The following is a 14,960-nucleotide window of genomic DNA, read 5'->3' on the forward strand; positions in this document are numbered from 1 at the left end:
CTGAGATATCCCTCTGGACCTTCAGCTGCTGCCTGTGGGAGCCCAGCCAGGCCTCTGGTGCCTCCACACTTCCTACCAGTCTGTATGTGGTCTCCACTTTTCCTCCTTGGTTATGAGGGTGCTCTCCAGCTCGCCTTCAGTTGCAGTTGTTTATTCAGGATGGTTTTTCTGTATTTTAGTGGTAATTCCACTTCGGTCCTGGGAAAGTATCAGTGTAGCTTCCACTCAGTCAGACTCCATCTTTAATCTCCATGAACTGCAATCTTAAACTAGGTACTTTACTACTTATTTCCTGGGGATCAAAGCTTTAATAAGCAGAGGTGAAGGAAAAAGTATCAAGGATTGCCAGCCTGCTATTTCTGGAGCACTAGAAGACCCGGGTCCCAGCCCTGAGCTGCCACTATTAACTCCGTAACTCTGGGCCAACCAGTTCCCCAGCCCTGCTTCTGCTTCCTCATTATTATATAAAAAATAATAGTGTCATGTTTCTTGTTGTTAGGAGATCATCGAGAAAATCAAAGAAGAGCAAAGATAAAAACTTATATAAACTCTGACATTTCATTAGTAACAATATTATAATGAACAGCAGCATGGCATGAAAACAAGCAAATTTTAACTTTGTACTATGCTTCAATCTCAGTATAATTTAGGAAGATGGTACTGGAAGCAGAAACTGAAAAACTAAAGTAGAAATGATTTCAAACTTTAAGTTAATATATTAGGAGAAAAACAAAAGATTCTTTGTTGTTAAAAAGTCAGGTTCATAGTAGTGATTGGGATTTGGGGCAATATCAATGCTTAAGATGTAACTGGTATGAAAGTAAAATTATTCACATTTCAGTGTTTATGACTTATGAAAAACATTGAACAGGCTATTTTTTTTAAATGTTGATGCAATCAAAATAGAGATAATTCACTGCTCCTTTCTACTGGTTATAAGGGCCATACTTGAGTGCAGAGAAGAGTCTTAGGATAGCTCAGTAGAGGGGCCCAAGGCAGGGGCTTCCCCTGACATCCAGCAGCCATACTGGCCCAGAAAAGAAATGGAAATAACACTGGACTTTCTAAACCCTGGGCTTAGGTCCCAGGGAAAGAAAGTGGTCTTGAGGTCACTGCCATAATTCATATGTTTTTGACTTGGTACTGCTGCTCTGTAAACACTCTCTAATTTTGAGGAAGGTGGTTAGATTTGGTAGCAAGTTAGAAGCAAAAGACAGGCACTGCATATTATAACCAGTTATATAACCAGGGAATGGTTGTATGGCATATCTTCAGATCAAAATGCAAGAAGCATAATATGCATAAAAGACTCACATTAAACAAAAAGTGATCAGTGTCATTGGATTAATTTTGATCTAGCCATTGAAGATACCTTGAGTGAAGTGTTAATTTTTCAAGAACACATTGATTTTAGAATGGATTTGGATTCTACTTTGTTTATAGAAATGATTACTTAGCATGGCATCCTATCACAGATTTCAAGTTAGTGCTGGTCACATCAACCAGGTTAGTTAAGTCCTACTCTCATTGAAAAGAGCTTTGAGAAAACAAAAAAATAGGAATGCTTGTTTGAAGCAATCTATTGATTTTAGGGTAATGTGACCTATCCATTTTAAACTTCTAAAAGCAATAGTTCCAAATGTTGGAAGTGACAAATAAATATACATTTAATACATTTACCTATCTGCTTTTTTGGGTTTCTGAAATTACTTTTGATAAATGATATATTCATCTACATTTATAAGATTATATTTAAATATATTATATTTATGAACTTTATATAATCTTAGAGGTGCTGAACAGTGACTATATTACTAGTTAATTTTAAAGTGAAATAATTTCCTACATTCATTTTTTTAATGAATTCATTTTTTAACCTTTTTAAGATTAGATTCATGATTCTTTTTATTTTAACTCAAATTTTAGATTTTTTTTGGGGGGGGGGGAGTAAAACAGGCTCTTTACTATTTACAAGGTAATATTTGAGTTGCGAAAATTCTCTCTCCATGTTTTCCCCCTATATTCCTCTATTCAATATTGGCTGCCACACTCAGACAGACTGAAAGTGCAGGGTCACTTTTTTTGCATCTGTGGTGAAAACCTTAGCAGCAGACAGTAACTGCTCCAGGTCTCAGGATTCCATTCTCTGACATGCACACACTAATCTGACTGTCTTCCTAATCTGACTGTCATCCTCCTTTCCTTGACTTTTGAGGACAAAATGGAAAAAAAAAAAGAGATTTCTACCCAAACCCAGAAGCATCTAATTGCCTATAGCTCTTAAAAACAAAACCTGTTAAAAATGACAAAAACCTAATAGCCATAGTGCATACTGAGTCTCTTGAAATATCTATACTGTAAAAGACATAAGAATTTGGTTAATCACCTATTATTAGATGTTTCACCCCAACTATACCTGATATTTTTAAATTCATGGTATATTCTAAGACAAAGAAGAGAGGAAAGGATAAGTAAAATGTGTCAGTGTCAGAGCTGGTTTGGATTAGGAACTAATTCTGCTTTTTACTATTGATGTGTTTTTAGTACTATTGACAATATTTCAATTAATGTGGGGCTTCTCGCTCCATCACATCCTTCTGTGCTTGTACTAAATAGCCAAGATTTTAGGGGCAACAGGCTGGCTGGGCCCATGACTTCTTTCTCTCTTACTGCTCCATGGGAGTTCATCCTACAGCCCAGGTTTGCTCAGAGAAAATGAGGAATGTTCTTTGATTGAGCTCTTTGTCCTCCAAAGAGCTCAGTTGTTTTTTTCTTTTTCCTCTTTTTTAAAAATTCTCACCTGAGGATATTTTTTCCATTATTTTTCAGAATCGAAGAGAGAGAGAAACATAGATGTGAAAGAGACACATCCACATCAATTGGTTGCCTCCTGTACATGCCCCAACCAGGGCTGGGGATCAAGTCTGCAACTGAGATACATGCCCTTGGCCAGAACTGAACCCAGGGACCTTCATTCCATGGGCCAACGCTCTAGCCACTGACTCAAACAATATCAGTTTTATTTTTATTTTATTTTATTATTTTATTCTTTAAATTATTTTAAATATATCCTTATTGATTTCAGAGAAAGGAGAGAGAGAGAGAGAGAGAGAGAGAGAGAGAGAGAGAGAAATATCAATGATGAGAGAGTCATTGATCTGCTGCCTCCTGCATGCCTCCTACTAGGGATGGAGCCTGCAACCCGGGCATGTGCCCTGACAGGGAATCGAACTGCAATCTCCTGGATCATAAGTTGATGCTCAATTGCTAAGCCATGCTGGAGGGTAAGAGATCAGTTTTAAACCTGTCAGCTGGTTAGTGAACAAGCTAAGGTCTCCCAGGGGAGTTTTACATATAATAATTCCAGCATCACTGTCATTTTGTGGAGGTTCACATATCTGTGTGTAGATGATGTCTCTCTTGAAGGGAAAGACTTTACCCAATATCAGTTTCCAGAGAAGGAATAATCTTCAGACAAAAATTGTCTCTTTTCTGAAGGCCAGCCATGGTAAGGAAGTAGTTGACATCTACCACTTTCTTTTGCTCATTGTTATCTTGATCTACACTTCAGTTCTACACTTCAAGGTATCTAGAGGGCTGCTCTTGGGTTGTAATATTGTCACTCAGAAGCAAGCAGAGAAGTAGAAAAGAAGTCACGTCTGTCTTGCCAATAAATGAAGATAAGCAAGCTGTACTTTTCATCTTAGATTATCCAGAGTCAAATAATTTCTTCTATTTCCTTTTTGTTATCTGTAACACAGTGAGCATCAGAATCACCTGGATTGCTTGAAAAACCCAGGATGCTGGGCTCCATTTCCAAAGTTTTTGATTCGGTGGGTCTGGGAAGGGGCTCAAGACTTGTTATTCCAAAAAGTCAAGTAATGGTAATACTACTGGTCTGGGGAACCACTTCCTTATCTGACAGTTTCTCTAAGTATGGACTGTAGAATAACTGAGCAGAATCATCTGGAATACTTGCTAAAAGGGGGTTGAGGTGATGATCACAAGCTTTACCAAGTTACCAACTGATGTTCATGCACTCTAAACAGTGAGTTTCACTACCTTATCCATTAGCAAAGTCCCATTTCAGTGTTAATTCAATCTTGGTGAGCTATGTTATATTAAGGGAGTTCTCAGCCCACCCTTAAACTAGGAAGGGTGAACATGCTGCATCTCAAGTGACAGCTGTGTTCTGAGACTTATTCCCTCACTGATTATGATGTAGGTCATGCTGTAAGAAGGGGACAGTGGTAGACCAGTGTTGCCAACCTTAGAGTGAGAGTCAAAGAAAAGAAGGTCTTTGGAGAGTGTCTAGGGAATTAGTAAATCCCCAAGGAAAAGGTGACTCTTAGAGAACCAAGTTGGGGTGGGTGCTCTAACTATCCACGTTACTGAGAGTTCCTTCTTACAACACTCACTTTAGAGATTTCAGTTTTACTTATTATTAGGAAAAAAAGATTATAGCATCTCCATTTTAAAATATGTAGGTTATAACTTACATAGTAGTGCAATAGTTGGTGAGTGGTGCCAGAGACAGGCCTGTAGCCCCAGCCTAGAGAACTTTTCACATCCCCCTGCGACAATGCTATTGAGTACAAGAAGGCTTCTGAATAGGCCCTAAAAGACCTTGTTCCTAAGAGCTTCACCGTCCTCATGAAATCAGGTGACAATCACTTTGATGTATGTATCATTTAATAATTTCCATTCTATAGTTTATATCATTTAATGAATAATTAATAGTGAAATAGACCTTATAGCTGAGTCCAAAAAAACACACGTCAAAGACAAAAATAAAAACAACTTAACTTACTCATGTCAGTTTTAAGACCAAAGAAAGAAAAGGCAGCACTGAGATGGTCATCTTGTGAATACACATCCTGCTCCAACACCAGCACTAGAATCGAGGACACAGGCCAAGTCACTGTAGCCTTCCCTGCACCAGACTCTCATTCTTACTGCCATTAGCTCCACAGCCTTGCTGGGGCCAATGGTAAACAAAGATTTAGCAAATACAAATTGGAAACTCTTCATAAGCCCGTCCCAAGTGGAACAAATGCTTTAACAGAGACTTCTGGAGTTTGAGGCCCTTAGCCTAAAAAATTAATTTTTGTGGTAGAAATTATGCAAGTCAGTAGTATACTTCCATTTGTGGGCAAATCTGGGTTTCCTGAGTCTTCACCTAAGTTAGTTTCCCTGAGCTTGATGTTTTGTCTTACAGCCAACTTTTAGACCCAGGGAAATCTGCTCCACAACTTGGACATGTTCCAAAATTATAAACTGGAATTTACACTATCTTAAACCCTCACACTCTGGGCTTCACACACCTCAGCTTGTCATGGATCATAAACAAGGCACTTTCTTCAAAGTGTCCTTTGCTGCTTTACCTGAGCTGGTTGATGCCGGTGACTTGCTGCGCCTGGAAGGACCTGGGCTCTTTGTGGTGCTCCTGCGGGATGATGAAACTATTTTGGTGTAAGAAGTGGACTTCACAACTCGACATTCTGGGGAAAGAGCAACAACCACACATCATTATGGGGTCATGGCATACACCATTTATAATGCACAATAAACCTGGAAATAGAACTCAGCCACACTTACTTCCCCAGTGCTCATCTATAACAAAGAAACTAGGAAAACAAGGAGAAAAGGCACAGTGGGTGTCTTCCATATCAAAGTAGACATATTCTGGTCCTGGCCAGGAAGATTAGTTGGTTAGAGCATCATCCCTATATGCCAAGGTTGAGGGTTCGATCTCTGGTCAACGGACATAAAAGAAGCAACCAAAATGCATGAGTAAGTGGAATCAATAAATAAAAATTTTTAAAAATGTAAGTAATACTCCAAGCCTTGCAGTTTACCTTTCTTACAGTACTATTTTGGATAGATTGAGAGTAATAGGCTGGTAAAGAAGTGATTTTGTTGGGTTTCTCTACACTCATCCCTTGAGTTATTTGTTTATGTGTTTCTTTTGGGTTAAATTGTTCTTTCTTCCAGAAAACATGTTAGAAAATGGCCAACCTCATAAACCAAGATAGGAAGTGATGGAATATTCCATCCACTATGAATGATTCCATCTATCCAGAGTTTACTGTTCTTGGGAATCCTTGGAGGAATAGCTGTGGGTTTTCACCGTGTGTGGAAAATGACAGCATTTGCTCAGAAGAGGTAAAATCAGAGAAGAGGTGACTTTACCCTGTTACAAGGGCATCATGTGAGCCTATGCAACCACAAGATGCTGTCTGCAAAATGGTTTTTGGCCTGAGGCTAAGAAACAACTTTGCTCTCATTAGATTTAAATCCTTGGTGTTTGTGTTCATTAAATTCAGCACTAAACATCTTAAATAGTAAAGAACTTTTTATTTCCCTCTTAGTGAGCTGCATTGACCAATTATGATGTTGTTCCAATCTACACATCTTATTCCTGAGGAATCATTTTTAATAAATAAAAATATTTGTATGCTTGTAATGATAATCAATGTTCACTTTGGATACGAAAATATAAAGTATATTTTTAAAAAAATCCATCAAGTGATACTTTTTATTTGGAGGGTGGGATACAAACCTACCATGTTTTTCTACTCATTTACATATTTAAACAACATTGGGATTAGTTTGCACATATCCATCTGTTACCAGGCCTTTTCACACCATAATATGTTGTGAACATTTTCACTCTTCCCTGTAATGGTTATAGTACATTTTACTACATGGATGTACCATAATTTGCTTAGCAAAATTCCTCATGTTTGACATTTAACTTGCATTCAATATTTCACTATTATTAATAACACCCTTGTAAAATGAATGTGCCATTATCTGATTATTTCTTTAGGACAGATTTAGTTCTTGGTACTTGAAACTTAATTTCTAATAACTGGAAACCATGAAGCACATCATAGGTGCTCAAAAATACTTTCTGAATAAAGTAGGTTTGGTAGATCTAAAGAGAAGTACTTTTAAAAGCTTTTGACAAATTGCCCTCCAGGCACGCTGATCAGTATGAGTAGTAATTTGCCTGACCCTTCACTTATCTTTTCAAAAATTCTTTGCTAATTTTGAAACAAATACTGAATTTCATTGCTTTATATCTGAATTGATTTGATTGCCAATAAAGTTGTATATTTTCCCCAAATGCTTATTAGCCATTAGTATTCCTTCTTTTGCAATTATTTACTCATGTTTTTTGGCCATTTGCAATTGGGATGGTCTTTTTCTTATTGGTTTATAAGGATGCATTCTATATTAAAGTTTTATCCCTTTGTTTATCACACTATAAATATTTATCTTTGCAGGCAGTTGCTGAAATACGATAACCTTTTAAATGTAGTTTTTTAAATATAGTTTACATATTTCTTTTTAAAAATTATCTTCATTGTTGAAAGTGTTATAGATATCCCCCTTTTTCTCCATTGACCCTCTCCACCCCGCCACCTCCCCCACCCACCCCAGACTTTCACCACACTATTGTCTGTGTCCATAGGTTATGCATATATGCATATAAGTTCTTTGGTTTTTCTTCTGAAGTACAGTAGTTTAAAATTAAAGTATAACTTATTAACTTTTCTATTATGCATGTTAAACTATTTTATACTTTACTAACAAAGGAATCATAATAATTCCAGATCTAATTCTGATGCCTGACTTTAACTGAAAATTTTCTTCCCTATCTATGCAATTCCTAGTTTTCTAAGATCAAAACATGTTTCTTTCCCATTTACATTCTAAATGTTTTTACATAAACATATTTTTCTATTTTTCCCAAACCAACAAAGTAGTTCATAGCATTTAGTAAAGAAGGAATATAAACGTATATGAAATATAAAAGTTGCAAGACTACAAATAGGAAATAGTGGAGAATGCTTCTTGAAGAGCCTTGTAAATTTAACTCTTGGAAAAAAGAAGAGAAAGAATTTAAAAAGAAGATGAAGGAGGAGGAAGAGAAAGAAGAGAGGGAGGGAGAGGAAGAGAAGGGGAGAAAATTCTGCCTTGAGTTATAATATTTGTGGCTTCATGGCCAACAGCAGAGGGAAAAATGAATCAGGGTGTTACTGAACATGCCCAAGCCTCCACAACAGTTACTTGGGACCACTGTTGGCTGCTTCAGCCTTCCCAGGGGTCCCTGCAAGGGATTTCCATTTCTTTAAATAAGAAAAAAGAAAAAAATTTACACAAATGCACATAGCAAAAATTAGAAGATAGAAGTAAACAAGAAACAATGTCAGAAGATATGATCAAAACCACAAGGACCATTCATATGGGGTGATGTGCCCGAGGGAATATCTGAGGTTTTAATTCACAAAACAGGTGATGAGAACATCCAATTAGCTCAAGGTTCTGTCCACACAACACATTCTGGATTGTCCTAGCCTTTGGACATTGGCCTAGGCTTATCCTTTTGTTAGGCCATTGCAACCAAACAGGATTGCTATAATGTTACTTGGTCCATTGGCATGCTTCCAATTAAATTTGTATCAATTACTGCAAGCACATGGAAAACATACAAAGCTTTGGAACTGGAAACACCACCTGGTAGTGGAGCATGGACTCTTTTAACCGGCAAAAAAGAGCAAGGGCTCTTTTTTGCTTTTAATTTCATGGATTTCACATTTGAAAATGTTGGTTTATGAAACAAATTGCTTTAAGTAATAATGTTTTCTTATTTTAAATCAAATTTTGAACTATAATGAGGGCAGAATGACCAGGACTTGTTGTCCCAGGTCATGAATGTTTAGAGTCACATAAATTTAAAATAATAATTTTAAAAGTTCAAAATCTAGTTAGCAAGAATGCATACTTAAAATAGAAAGTTACCAGATGGTGCACATTGGTAACAACACCCATCTGTGAGCCACAACATGAATTAAAAAGTTGATTTTAGCCCTGGCTAAGTAGTTTAGTTGGTTAGAGTGTCATCCTGATGTGCCAAAGTGGTGGGTTTGATCCCTGGTCAGGGCACTTACAGGAATGTCACATGCTGTTTGCCACAGGTGCCAGAATTGCTAGTTATGGCTCCAGCTACCAACCAGGGCTCAGGATCAGCATAATAGAACCAACCTTGCCACGCAAAGTTGACATTCTTCCAGCTACCAGAAAGAAACCAGGTATTTTAGTTAGGCAGCTCAGTCTTAGAATAAATGTAGCAGTTTCATTTAGTTTTCAAAGAACTGACAAGAACTTGTGGTCTCATGCCATGCTTATATAGCTTCTCTTGCTACTATTGAATTTAGTTCTCAAGGTATTATTAATCTATGAAAAGTATTCATTTACTAGTCTGCCTCCTTACTTCATGCTCCATTCAGTATTAGCTAGTTACTGGTATATTAAAAAGCATGTAAGAGCTGCTCAATTAATATTGGCCTGAATTGCTATTGATCCTGTAACTACTTGTGTGAACTCTTACTATTCAGTGAACTAATCCAAAGTCTCATTTTACTGATGAGGAAACTGAGTTTCATCAGACCCAGGTCTCGTGGATTAGTGGCTCCCTTACCACCCCATATCAGATATTGTGGCATAAACAAGCTGTTCCATTGTGAATAAAGTCTGGAAAGTTTCTGTCAATCCCCATAGTCAGGGGAAAACAGACCAGTGTGTGAATAGTGAGAAAGATAGCAAATAACCAGTTCTCTTATCAACATTAAATTAAAATTTTAAAGCACTAATGCTACAAGTCTATCAAGATGTCGACTGCATCAGAAAAAAGAAACAATGAACTCTCAAAAGTGAAGTTATAGTGAAGTAATAGCTTGAGAGATCATGGAGTCTGAAAGATGACAAATATTACAAATCTTGCCCGGCCGGTGTTGCTCAGTGGTTGAGCATTGTTCCATGCACCAAGAGGTCTCTGATTTGATTCCTAGTCAGGGTATATGCCTGGGTTGCAGGTTCAACCCCCAGTAAGGGGTGTGCAGGAGGCAGTCAATTGATTTTTTTCTCTCTCTCTCCCTCTCAAAGAATCAATAAAAACATATTGAAAATATTACAAATCTTATACCACTTGCCTTCAGAATAAGAGTAAAGCTTCATGAGTTAAATTGGGGATTAGAATAATTCTGCAATGCTGCATAACAGAAACAGAAACAAAATAATTGTAGTAACTGTTTTTCTCCCCCTAGGGTTAAAATAAAAACATTTGAAGAAAAGTGCAGCACCAGGCCCATAAATTAGAAGAAAAAAAAGACTCCAACCATCTTTCCCATAAAAGTTTAGATTTTATCCATTTTAATTAATTTAAATGAGAATGGTATTTTATGATGGTGAAAAATGCAGTGAAGAAGACAAATGTTTAATTACTTTAGAGAGGATGCCAAAATCTTTTTGAGCTTAAAACCACAATTTAGAAACCTCATGACTAATAGTCTCTAAATGGCCAATAAAGTAGAAAACCTTATGTGTTCTCAGAAAGCACATTTTCATAGCCTCCCAGCAAGGAAGAAAGCAGCCACCTCCATTCTCCCTCTTATGGGGGCAATTGCCTGTGGAGGATAATCACTGCATTCTGATACTTTTGGCACCCTTGTACTCTCTAAGAGGGCTTCATTTCCTTTGGCTGCAGAGATACTGGGCAATGCAAACACTCCTTAAGAAAGATGATATTGAAGGACTGTAAGTAAGCCACTTGGAGGAAGCTGCAGGATAGTAATTTATTTTGCTATTAAAGATTGCAGCCTACCCAAAGTATAGAAAATCATCAAACACATTAATTGGGCCTCTGGTGCCTGACTCTGCCACAGCAAGCAATCAAGTTTGGTTCAATCTCTGATTTAGAAAGTCCTTATATTCACAGTTGTATAAAAGCAGAAGCATCATTCTCTATCTGGTCTATACTAAGATCAGCTTTATTTACAAATGTCCTTGGATTTTGGTAAAAAAGAAGTTAAAACTGTTCCCACCTTCACCAAGGACCCCAACTTTAGAAACTGGTGTTCTTCAATCGACAGATTTAGAGAGAAAACCCAGATGCAGATATTTAGGCAGGAGACCCGGTGGCGTGAGGACCTCCACTTATGCAGATTCTCCCCCACCCCAGAAACAGCTGGCAGGTGGGCTGAAATAAAGTGTTATGAATGGTGCTAATGAACAGACATGATTACAGAATTCCATGCAGGCACCAACAGCTCACCTTAGCTCATACAACAGCAACATTCATGCATTCAAAGGGGCACACCTGTACCTTAGGAGAATCTTGAACAAGGCACTGATGAAGTCCCATGAGTGTCTAGACAGCCTTAGTGACAAACTGCATGCTGGCTAGGGAATATTCTTTAAACAGTGAATGTTTTACTCCTCTTATCTCTTTTTAAAACCAGCCAGAATAAAAACACTCACAGGCAGCGGCCTCTCAACTAATCTCTACTCTAAATTCAGTTGTTGTGAACTGTTAAGGTGATGGGCAAGTTCGTCTAGAAGAATTAATTATAAGCAGTAGATGCTCTGTGGTTTCTTCCCTATCCTGATTTTAAAAACAAGTTTCCTCCTACCTTGACAAAGGTACAAAGCCTCCAAAGGTAACACCATTCTTCTCTGTGGCTCTATGCAAAAAAGAGTCAGAAAGTACATTCAGTGTTAGAGACTTTCTTCATATGGCACATGGTCAATGGCCAAAAGAGAAAACTTGCAATTCTGGCTCTCTGCCTCTCCAACTAGTGGCTCTTACATGCTCTGACTTGGAAGGAATCCTCTGAGAATATCAAGTTTTCAATGGTTACCAAGTCAACTCTAGCCTCGATTCATGAATATCCTCATTTCCTGTTTCCATCAGTGACTGCCCAGCTTCCTCTTGAGCGCCTCTATTGCCGGGGTTTCATCACCTTCTGTCTTATGGTTTTGAAGCTTCAAACATCCTGATTAGCCTCCAGCTTGTCAGCATGGGTGAGCTAAACAGAGCATTCCTGGTATGACTGATGACTAAATTTTACTTCCTTTAGAAACATAATGATTTCCACACTTCATGGCAGCATTAAAGGGAAATCCAAACATAGGCTCCTTACAGGGAGGGTCAATCTGCATCTCCCCAACTGCATGCTCCAGTAAGGACTGAGGCCCCGTCTTCTTGTGTCTGTGCCACCTAGATTCAAAGTCATTCTTGACACTACAGTGAAATTCCCTTCCCTATTGGCTGTGGGGTTTGGAACCGGTGTTACTTCCTTAAGCTGCATATGCAGCATGTCTGGAATAAAAGCTGTCAGCTCAAACCCTCTAAAGTATAGTGTGTTTTTTTAAAAAAAATAAAGTATGTAGCAAACTGACTGAAAACAAAGACATCCTTTGGAGCAGTTTAGCAAAGAGTAAAGTTCCTGTAAACTGAGATTTTTAAAGAACTTTCTAAAAGTATAGCCACGTGTGTCTAAACCCAGTACCTAGACTGGCCCACCACAACTTTCAGAGCACCCAGCTGAGAGCTCCAGATGGTGCACATGTGTTCCCACCTGGCTTGGCTGGTCTCTGTGAAACTAGCATGAATCAGTTCTGGAGGCACAAAGTCCAACCTTTACATAACATCTTCAGAAGGCTTTATGGCACTGGGATTTTCTGTACTAACTTCTCAATAGTGACCCCTCAGATCTACTGTTTTGACAGCATGAATGATTCTCTTCTCCAAATACTTCCTTTTTTCCCAATAGTCAACTAAATGTCAATTCCCCCTATATTAACAGTTTAGAGTTATGGGGGGTCCAAGGTGGTTGGGTGGCTTTATTATAGGAGATTGCCTGCTAACCTAGTTTCTGATGGTGGGGCAAATGTGTAATGGCCACCATAACGAGACGGTATCTTACAACCAACAAATGAAGCAGGCAACTCTATAGAATAAAACAGAATTTATTATAGGGTACTTTACTTACAGGAAGATGGGGTCAAAGCGGAAGAGACAACCCAGCAATTCTGTGCAGATTATTTTCCACTAACAGACTCCTGTTATAGTATTTTTTTTTATAATTCAGATACTAACAATTGACAAGAAAAAGGGACAAAGAATATCATAGCACCAGGGGCCATACCATGATTGTTTATAATCAATACTATCATCAGTTTTATTTGCAGTATTTTTTTATAAAACATCTGATTTTTGAGATATCCAGGTAGATATTTATGTCTATTGTTTATTTGCAGTATTTTTTATAAAACCTCAATACTATCATCAGTTTTATGTTTATCTCTGTTGTCATACCATTTGGTTATTACTATAAAAATACTTATGGGTACTTTTTAAGGAGCGCAGATAATCATCAACTAGAAAACTTGGATATGCTTCCTAAGGACAGTGAGGTTAGGACACAGAGGTGGAGTTGGTTTTGTTCACATCTATACACCCAGGTTCCCTGGTGTTTTCATCTGGCTCATTGTGTAGTTTCTGAGTTTCAGTCTTGGGAGAAAGGAAAAAAGGAGGGAGACCTCCAGACACTAGGCAAGAAAAGATGCCTTGTGTCTTGTTCTACAAGATCTTCATTTCCTGAAACTGATCTCAGTCTTTTCTTCTTCCCACATTAATTGATCTGTTTAGTGCCAGTTGCTAGTTGCATCCCTGGTTTCTACCCCCTAGCAGCTTCCTAGTTGTGATGACCAAAAATGTCGCTACACATTGTCAATGTCTCCTGGGGGGCATGTTGTCCCTGTTTGAGAACCACAGCTGGATCTCTTCATCACACAATGTTTCCTGAGGATCCTCAATTACTTCTTTTTTTATATGTTTTTATTGACTTCAGAGACAGGAAAGAAGGTGGAGAGATAAAAACATCTCTGAGAAACATTGGTTGGCTGCCCCCTGCACGCCCCCTACTGGGGATCACGCCCACAACACGGGCATGTGCCCTTACCTGGAATCTGGAATGGAACTGGTGATCTCCTGGTACATGGGAAGGCACTCAGCACCTGAGCCACACCGGCTGGGCTCAACTAATTCTTAAATTCTTCCTTGGGATGTTAATGAGCTGTCACCAATGCATTTTGTACATTCTTTCTGTCAGTTTGGCCAACATGAATTGGTAGAGTGGGGCTTTAATGCATCCACTGCAGCGTGGATGGTGTGACTGGCAATGTTGAAGGTCATCCAATTGCCTGTTAAAATCAGATTAGCATTCATTGTTTTACCCATCTCTGAGAACATGGGAACACGAGGCCTTGAAATGCTGGTGGTTTCTGAGTTGAGAGTCTGGAGGATGGAGGAAGTCCGGAGAGCATGGTATAGAAAAAGAGGACTTTCAAGCTGTGTTATGCAAATCTGAGTGTTGCAAAAAGACCAGGAACATTGTTTGTAATCAGCTGTACTCTAAGTCTTTTCCTTTCTAGGTACCACTTGACCTCTGCAATAAGGCTAGCCACGACATTTTAGTTGAATGCAAGAAACCAGGCAGGATATTTCTGTTCTTACAGATTGAGACTGGGAGTTTGCAGTCCTATTTATTAAGCCAAGCAGCATTGCCTCAAAACAACATAATCATGTATCCTTTAGCAGCTTTGAAGTCAGTATCTTGTCTTTTTTGAAAGTCTATATCACTGTAGTTGGTAAGCTTGTTTTCCCCATAAGCCTAACCTCCTCAGAGTTCAAACTTATCCTTGAAAGCAGCCTTTTTTCCTCCTTTCTGTGATTGTCCTTAGCTTTTTGCTCAGGATCTGCTGCCACTTCACTGGCCAAAGCAGTCTCACCACCAATCCTCATCTTTTTCAAAGTGAAGCTGTTAATAAAATGGCAAAACTACCCTTGGCTGGCTCTGAACATCTTCTCAACAAAAACCTTTGTGCCTTCAGTGGGAGGTTTAAACAAATCATAAATGCTGAGGGCCTTTATCTTAATGTGTAACTGTTTATGGATGCATGTGTGTCCCACATCATTCAGCCCAAAGGTGATGCCTTCTCAGCCTTCACCAACAGATTGAATATACAAATGGACAATGGCTGGGCCAAGTACAAAAACAGAACTCTGCTCTACACCTGCAGCAAGCTTCCCAGGAAACCAAGCCCTT

General features: G+C 38.5%; 1 protein-coding gene across 5 annotated transcripts in view; it reads right to left on the reverse strand.

The window, feature by feature from the left end:
* DCLK1 (doublecortin like kinase 1) overlaps positions 1-14,960 on the reverse strand; it is a 430,094-nt gene that overhangs the window by 119,404 nt on the left and 295,730 nt on the right. For all 5 annotated transcript variants that reach the window (XM_081129414.1, XM_081129413.1, XM_081129415.1 and 2 more), the window contains exon 5: positions 5,385-5,501. In XM_081129414.1, the coding sequence (XP_080985540.1) occupies positions 5,385-5,501 (117 nt within the window). The remainder of the gene's footprint in view (positions 1-5,384; positions 5,502-14,960) is intronic.

The sequence above is a fragment of the Miniopterus schreibersii genome, assembly GCF_964146895.1.
Source record: "Miniopterus schreibersii genome assembly, chromosome: 2".
Taxonomy (NCBI): Eukaryota; Metazoa; Chordata; class Mammalia; order Chiroptera; family Miniopteridae; genus Miniopterus; species Miniopterus schreibersii.